The sequence below is a fragment of the Dicentrarchus labrax genome, unplaced genomic scaffold, assembly GCF_905237075.1.
Source record: "Dicentrarchus labrax unplaced genomic scaffold, dlabrax2021, whole genome shotgun sequence".
NCBI lineage: Eukaryota > Metazoa > Chordata > Actinopteri > Moronidae > Dicentrarchus > Dicentrarchus labrax.
This window is the reverse complement of record NW_026136710.1, coordinates 127,414-136,492: the sequence shown is the minus strand read 5'-3', so window position 1 is coordinate 136,492 and position 9,079 is coordinate 127,414. Positions and strand designations below refer to the sequence as shown.

The window sequence follows — 9,079 nt, the reverse complement described above, 5'->3', positions numbered from 1 at the left end:
AGAATTTCCCCGATAATCCCTTTACCATGGACTGCAAAATTAACAAACAAAAGCGTCAATGATGGGGAACAACAACAAGAACATAAACAACAGCAGCAGCAGCAGCGGTCAAGCAGGACCATGGCAGGAGGCTCCACCAGGATCGATAAGAACCTGCGAGACGAGAAAGCACAAGAACTCCGGGGAAGAAGTGAAGTTAGTAACATGCATTAATGGGACATGAATGAGTGCAGAAAGAGAGAGGAAGGGAGGAGCTCAGTGCACCATGGGAAATCCCCCGATAGTCTAGGCCTATAGCAGCATAACTAAGGGATGGTTCAGGACTCACCTGATCCAGCCCTAACTATAAGCTTTATCAAAGAGGAATGTCTTAAGCCTGCTCTTGAATGTGGTGAGGGTGTCTGGGCAAAGGGATCTTAGTTGCCAGGTTGGTGTGTTGATGTAAAGCTAGTTCAGTAGAGTCTCATCAGTCCACATAACAGAATCCTTCAGTGGCACAGTGTTTGGCTCCCTCTAGTGGTCATTCCAGAAACCATCATCATCAGAGTTCATCGCATATTCACTTTATTGAAAGATCAATTCTAATGTTGCTGTGTTTCTCTGTTGAAAGTTCAACAGACTCTAAAAGCTGCTGATGATCCAGTGAAGTCACTCTGAGCAAACTGGTTTCATGAAGCAGAGATTTTATTCATCATTCACAGAAAACTGCATCAGGATGTGATTGCATGTAAAATACAAAATATATTGCAATCCCAAAAATATATCTTGTTAGAAAATAAAGTACATTAAACTGATCAAAATGTTTCTACATGGCCTGTGTCATCTGGAATATTTGAACTAGTCATCACAAGCAAATCAATCCAAAATAAATTAGATTTCACTCCCAGCACAGCAGAATATTTCTATTCTGTAGATATCTGTATTCTGTAACATCTTTAATTAACATGGGCAAACAAACATGAATTTTAACAGCTTTATATTATGCCCGCATTCTTCACAACTCTTTCTCTTGAATTTCCCTCGGGATAGATAGATAGATACTTTATCTATCTATCTAATATATTAGATTTTAGATATGTCAGGAATGTGTTCACTGAGACTTACTGAACATCACAATAACATCAGAATATTGACTGAAAATCACATAATAAAAACTTAAACACAAAGAAAACTTAATGTATTAACAACAGAATGTTACTTATAATTAATAATATAGGAGAGGGAGGAAGCGGTTGTGCTCTACATTAAACACCAGGGGGCGTCATCCCTACATTTAAAAGCAGAGATATAGCAGGGATATACTACAAACTTTACAAACTCTGATGTACTGTTATAATATCCGGAAATGAGGAGTTCAAAGAAAAGTTAATTGGCTAATCTCACGTAGTAGGGGCCAACAATGATAAGGACGCTTGTTGGAAGCTCATTGTGAACAGAGTACGACAGAATACAACTCCGATTAACAAAATAATGAACTAAATAGACCCGTTAATGAATTTAACTTTGAGTTAACCACAAAGATAACCTGCTCTGAGCAGTTTAGACATAAAGAGTAAATTGCCACGACAACATACCTCGGTTAAACTCTAGCTTTTGTAGCATGAGTTAATCGAGAAGTTAAACTGCCAGTTAGCACGCTTTGTAGTACAGATCTCTGGTTACTAAAATGCATGTAAAGGGGCTAAACGATGAGTGTGGCTTATGTAAGAATCCATATATTACATCAACATCATACTTTAAAGAGAGAGAATGATAAACCTTTAGTGATGTTTGTAAATTTGTATTTATAGTATAGACCTTGTTTTCTACATAGCTGTCTGCTCATGGTCATTTGGTTCACCTACTTCTTTGCTTCTTTACCAGCTGCTGTTAGTTTACCAAACTTGTACCACAGTGCTGCTCTGGTTCCTTCATTCACTCTTCTTTTAATTTCTTCCAGTTTCTGGACCTTCTCTGTGTCTCCTTTCTCCTTCATCTTCTCAATCAGGAAGTCCAAGTGGACAAGAGTGGACACTGAATAAGCATTCAGGGCGATCTGCACTAGTGTGACAACATGCTGGAAGGACTCTTCCAACCACTGATCTTTATCTTTCTGAAGTTCTTCTGTTTCCTTATTTAGATTTTCCAAAATGCTCAACCTGCTCTCACTTTCTGTCTTGTTCTTTTCATACTTCTCTTTCTTATCTTCAAAGGTCTTCTGAACTTTTCTTGTCTTGTTCACATAGATCCACTTATCTTTCACATGAGCTGATACAGGACACTTCCCGGTACAAACAGTGCAGTTACCATCTTTCATGACCTCACAGTCTCTGGGATACCAGGCCACTGTACATCCAGGATAGTGACAGTTCTCTTTACAAACTGTACAGCAGACAGCTCCTTGATAAAACATCAACCCCCACATCCCACCATCAATAGATTGTTCACCTTTGTAGACCTCATCAACTTCTACAGTGAACTTCTCATTGTTCTTCATCTCTTGTTCATATTTCTTCAGACCTTCCTCAGTCTGTTGGATTTCTTTCTGTTTTAGTTCAATAAACTCAACTCTCTCTTTCAGGCTGTGGATGGAGGCTGTCAGTCTGATTCGCTCATTCAGAACATCCGCAGTTGTCTTCAGCTTTTGAGGTTCAGTTATTTCCAGAAAGTCTGTGAACTGTCTCAGTCCTTTTGTTGATATTGTATCTGCATTTTGCAGGTCTTCTGGGTCCTCGTTTCTGTCTTCATCCTGACAGTTATCAAACAGGAAGTAAACAGGCTGATTCTTTTCATCTTTAGCACACTTAATGTTTGCATCCTCGAGGGTTTTCAGAACATTTTTAGGAGTTCTTCCATCTGAGTGAGTGATGAGGGCAACAATGTTCATCTCCATATCTTTTCCAAACAGAGACATCACTGAATCAAAGACATAGGACAGTCTGTCACACAGTCGATTATCAGTCACTCTCAGCACCAGACCCACTGCATTGATCTCATGGACTCCGTCCACTGAGCAGAACAAGTCTAATAATCTCTGACTGATGAAGTCATCTTCAATCCCTCTGGTATCTCCGTATCCAGGAGTATCGATGATGGTCAGAGAGTAGGGCAGAGTTTTACCTTCAAAACCAAAGATCTGATAAACGATCACATCTGATGTCTGACTCTCTGATTGACTTCTCTTCTCGTCCTCTACGATCTGAAACCAGACATTCTCCTCCCACTTCACTCCCATGGTGTAGTTGACCAGAGCGTTGATCAGAGTAGATTTTCCTGCTCCTGATTCACCAACAAGTAAAATGGTTCTGTTTGTCTTGTTCAGATTTCTTTCACCAAGATTCATTCTTGTTAGAGTTCCAATCTTCTCTTTCTTTGGTTTCAGCTGGTAGACAGTGGGAGATCCTGATTGGATCAGAACTTTGCAGGTGATCTTGTCATATTTGGACGAGCTGTTCCTGTAGAAAAGTTAAGACAGGAGCTCAAACACTGAAACAATAAACACTGAAACACTCTGTGTTGTAGAGATATATTACTCACATCGCCATGGTAACGGCTTCACAGGAGCTTGAAGATGCAGCAGTTTATTAGTTCTCTGGATTAAAGAAAAACAAGTCAGTAACCTACACTTCCTTTCAACTTGTTATTTATTGCCATTATTAGATTGGGAGGGGGCATGGCTGTGTGCTAGGTTAGCTCAGCTAGTTTACAGTAACTGATGACTGTCTTCAGTTTATCTCTGTACTGATGTTTTCACTGAAAAGAGTTATGGACCTTAAATCTGATATTCTCCATCCTATAAACAGAATCACAATTCAAAAATAATTTGTTTGAACATGAACCTCAGACATATTAAAAAAGAAGGACGTTTTTTTCTGGAAACCTCTATCCTCCATTTAAAAATCTCCACTAGAAAGATATTTTAGGTTGAAAGATGCTCAGCAAACAAACATCATGACAACATAGGACCTACTGGAGGGTCCAACAGAGTTTGACATGTTAAACATTTCACCATAGGTGCTGTTTGTGTTGGTTCAAGGGGCTCAATGAACCCCCTAGTGGTCAAAATCAAAAATGCATGTAAGAACTAATGCTGTTGTTTAAAATACACAACTCAAATTACAAAGGAGTTCACATTATTAAAAATAAAGAACTATCATTTTAGAACAGAAGCATCAGACAGTAGCGCAAAAAAACAATGCTGAACAAAACCCTGTATAATTAAACATTTACTTTGGAATAATATTAGCCTTGTTGTGTCTTCTTATTGACAGAATAAGAAACCAACAAGATAACCTTTTGCCTTTTTATATTTATGTTTGATAAAAGCCTGTTGATCTCAAGAGCAGGTCAGTAATTGTAACATACAGGAGGAAAGACTGCAGATAAACATCCCACCTGTCAGACTACAGCTGTGTTTTTTAAGTCCCAATCACACCAGAAAGTGGTACAGAACAATGCATCCAAAGTCCCAGTAGCTTGGTGATGTAGTGGTGATTATGAATTTAATTTGCCTCATACATGTGAATCCACTAGTCATGACAATTTTATGAGAGTGAACTAAATCACTGCAAGAGCACACAGTGATGATGAATCAGACTGTTTACCGTATGCTGTTTCTTTTTTCCTCAACAAATTTTTCATGACTGACTTAACAGCAACATACTGCATCAGAGAAAGAAAATTGGAAGATGATAGTTTCTCCAGACTGCCTTAGTGTTTCATACATAAGTATGAGATAACATTTTCATAATTACATCATTAAATTATTACCTGTGTCAACTGTTAGCCATAAGTCAGCTTAGTGTATGAGGATTTACATTTTTAAAAGACAAATATTACAAACTGTTTATTAGTAGCTAACAAACAATTCATATTCTGCTTCTCTGGGTGAGGACCGATATGACCGCTGACCAGATGTATCACCTGACAAATCAAATTATATGAATGTCCACAAAACACTTCATTTAAGAACAATTTAAAAGCCTTACAGTATTCGTATATGTAAATATATATGTCTTGTGAATTGTTGTTGTATGATTTTAATCATTTAATATTCCTTGTAATTTATGTATTAATCAGTGTGATTTGTTATGATTACGTAGGCTAGTATTTTACTTGCATTAATGTTTTCGGTGTAATAATACACCACATTCCTGTGGACGATGTGTGTCGATAGTATTGTAAATAAAAACAAAGAAAAAAACTGCTTCTTTATGTGACGCCACACAACACAAAAGTGTTAGATCACAACACAACATGAGGGCGAATGATATAGCATCTTACCATGTAAATGTGTTATATTATCTGTAAATCCCTATACACAACTCTACAAAGTAAGCACTATGAGAATACTGCGTAACTGTGTAAAGAATGACTGAATTTTGTTTGAATATTGTCAACTAGATTTTACATCATACCAAACATAAATAGCACTTGGCGTGCAGTAGTTTGATAAAAAAAAAAATGTGTAGGATACACATTTGTTTCCCTTTCTCCTTGCTCCTCGTCTTCTCAAAGTGCATTTAAGAAATTGGAAGATCCTTCATGATGGAGGGAGAACGATTTCCAGATCAGCATACAGTAGACTTAAGTTAGTTTAATGAAAAGTACCCTCTGTCCCTTCCTCTGGCCACAATCCCATTTCTTCAAACACATTTATTCATTCATTCATTGCCCCCGCCCACCTTCTCACCTGTTTCCCCTGTCTTATCGTGTGCCCTGTAATACTTAACTACATCCTTTTTGTTTTATTGGTTTCATACCTTGCTTTCTAACCTCTGCTATCTGCTAGAGTTGTGACGTTCACGAACGAACCAAATCTATTGAACGGCTCTTTAACATGAACGATGGGAACCGAGTCGCAGTTGAGAGCCGTTCTTTTCTTTCTTTTTTCTTTTAAATCGCTGTCACACACACAGCATGTGCACACAAGCTCCTCCTTTGCTACTCCACTGAGACGGAGAGCATGCACAACAAGGGGAGGAGCGCAGCAGAGTACGCATGGGGTGCTAATTTGATATGCAAATTTTACATGATGTCATCTGAGTTGTCCGACACAGTGGCACACTGCCTTCACGTGAGTGCGGAGTGTCAGTACTGCCGCTACAATGAGCCAAAGAAAGCGCAGCAGCATTTGGATGCGCTGTTCAGACGTCAACCTAATATGTCAAATTAAATTATAATCAATATTTCAAAATAATTTATATCCCATCCAGGGGCGCCACCAGGAATTTTGGGCCCCATGACAACAAAATCTAATTGGGCCCCTCTGCGCAGCTGTTGTCACCACATCTCTAGGACCTAACTGTCCCATCAAAAGCTTTACATAACTCTAATTAAAGGCTTGCAACTGTCTTGCTTCTTGTAGTTCAATACTAGTAGGCTACTACCACAATATTTACTGCTGGTGATTTGTACATGCATGCAAGTCTGCATACAGTATGCAGTTCACTATTTGATGCAAGATTAAAAGCAACCATAGAAAATGTGCTAAAGGCCATCTTTTACAGTCTCAATGTATTTTAATTGTAACATTTCAAAATGGAGAATTTTCTTTATAAAATTAATCATTTATTATTATTATTAATTGTCATTATAATTATTAATTAAAGATTTAAAAAAAGAAAAACAAACAAACTTAAATATATATTAACTTTTCAATCAAAATAAATTAACATCATCCTCTCAAAACAATGGAAACAGCAGATTCTTGAACTTAGGCACATATATGCCAACAAGAAAATAAAGTTGACATGTAAAATTAAATTTCCACACCAGGGTTATTATAGTGCCACAAAACAGATCAAGTGATCACTAAATCAAAAGGTTTTGAGGTTTGGAATAGTCATTACAAATTAACAGTACCAGTGACATCAACTTAAAAATGTATAAATAAGAACAAAGGACTCCTGGAAACCCAAACTTTACTCTCAAATAACAGCTCAACACGTTTTTGGCAGTCCAGCCATACATCTTGTGCTCAGTTTTTTTAGGCTGTGGACATTATGTCTGTAGTAATATCCAATCTCCACAGCCATGCCATTTGTCAGCTATCACTGGCCCTCGCTCAGCCTGACTCACCAAGAGCCCAGTGCCGAGCATTCTTCCTAGCAAAGTCACTGATAAGTCTTTGAAGTCGAGCTTTCTAGCCAACTGACTTTCAATGGACAACATGGCAAGACTGCAAAGTCTGTCCTGAGACATAGTGGACCTCAAATAGTTTTTTATCAGTTTTAGCTTACTGAAAGCTCTCTCCCCACCAGCAACAGTCACAGGCAATGTACAAAATATACGTAAAGCAATGCAGACGTCTCCAAAAATGCTGTGTAGCTGCATCTTGTTAATTGTTTGTTATTTATTTCATAATGATCATTATCTGAGAAAATAATTGTTATTAATGTGTTTGAATTTCTGTCATTAATAAATATTACATTTTCTTTTTTGAAATGGTAAAAAGAGCAAGAGAGACAGAAATCCCCACAGACTCCCTGCAGTGATGCTAACTGGCCTGTCATTGAACACAACGTTGCTCAGCTTCTTCACTGGGACAGGAGGGGTACAGTGATGGGGAGACTGGGAGGGGTACAGTGATGGGGGGACTGGGAGGGGTACAGTGATGGGGGACAGGGAGGGGTACAGTGATGGGGGACTGGGAGGGGTACAGTGATGGGGAGACTGGGAGGGGTACAGTGATGGGGGGACTGGGAGGGGTACAGTGATGGGGAGACTGGGAGGGGTACAGTGATGGGGAGACTGGGAGGGGTACAGTGATGGGGGGACTGGGAGGGGTACAGTGATGGGGGGACTGGGAGGGGTACAGTGATGGGGAGACTGGGTGCTGCTGACTCATCTGTTGTTAAGTCTGCTAAAAGGGGCAGGGACAATGATTTAATATGAATATCTTGCTAAACGTTTCCCTGAACTGATTAAATGGTGATTAAATGTAGACTAACACTAGTCTGTAGCTGTATCTTATTTCCCTATGGACATTAAGCCAACAGGTTAATACCACTCACAGACTATAGGCTCCTTTCTTGGTGAAACACTGGGTTACAGATTGACATCCTTTCCTTTGTCTTTCCTCTCTCTTTTCTCTCTTTCCTTTTTTGAAAACCAGATTTTGATTTACTAGTTAACATTGTGATCACTGTAGTTCTGGAGCATCTACTGACTGCAATAAAGACAGTCACTGATAAGTGCGCTAAGGCAGGACCAAACCATTTCATGCAGATACAGGGGGGTGGTCGGTCAATATGGATGTTTACTTTTTGGTCAATGGGGATATTTAACTTTTACTGCCAAAAACAGGTAAAAACAAAGAGATCATTCATTGTATTATTATATATGAAATATATATACTGAATGATGATGGTTTAATCATTTTATATTAGTTTTTACCTATTTTTTGGGGCCCCTGTCAGTCATGGGCCCTTGGAATTGTCCTAACTTTCCCCCCTATATGGCGCCCCTGATCCCATCTGAGTATGAATGATTCTGATCCAAACCTTACCCTATCATTCCTCCCAATGATTATTTACGCCCAGACTAGCTTCTTAAAAATAAATAAATATATAAATGGGTCAGTCTTTTGAACGGCTCTTTGAAAGGAACGGCTTCTCAAGTTCCGGCTCCCTTCAAAGAGCCATAAATCTCATCTCTACTATCTGCTACCCTTTCTGCTATCTCTGTAAACCTGAAACCTGTCATATGAATACCTATACCTGTACCTGTGCCTGTACCAGCCAGTACCTGGCTATACATTATTCCCACCCATGTTCATGTCTTCTTGTGGACTCTTTTACCCCTGTTTGGACTTGCATGTAACACTATTTCTGTCATCAAATTCCTGAACTTTTCCTGCTCCATATTTGAGTCTTATTCCTTGTTGCCTTGCAGTTACCAACCCTGACACTATAGTAGTTAGAGCTGTAACCATATAGCATGTTCAGCGATAATGTCGATAACATTTTCTCTTTTTTCATTTCTGGTATTAACTCCTGAGCTTGACATTTTAAAGTCTATTTCATTGCTAATTTTTCAGTGTTCTTACCTGTTGTTGGCTTCACAAGTTGTCAGATGCTGAGGAAGCATCAGCCAAGAG

The 9,079-nt window shown here is 38.8% G+C and overlaps 1 protein-coding gene across 1 annotated transcript; it reads right to left on the bottom strand.

Annotated features, from left to right (window-relative positions):
* Positions 1-666: 666 nt before the first annotated feature.
* LOC127370209 (septin-2-like) lies at positions 667-9,057 on the bottom strand. Its single transcript, XM_051412074.1, has 3 exons — positions 9,029-9,057; positions 3,517-3,571; positions 667-3,434 (listed from the first exon to the last, which is right to left on the bottom strand). Exons 2-3 carry the CDS (start codon positions 3,522-3,524, stop codon positions 1,841-1,843), a joined length of 1,602 nt encoding a protein of 533 aa, XP_051268034.1. The 5' UTR covers positions 3,525-3,571; positions 9,029-9,057; the 3' UTR covers positions 667-1,840.
* Between the last annotated feature and the right edge of the window lie 22 nt (positions 9,058-9,079).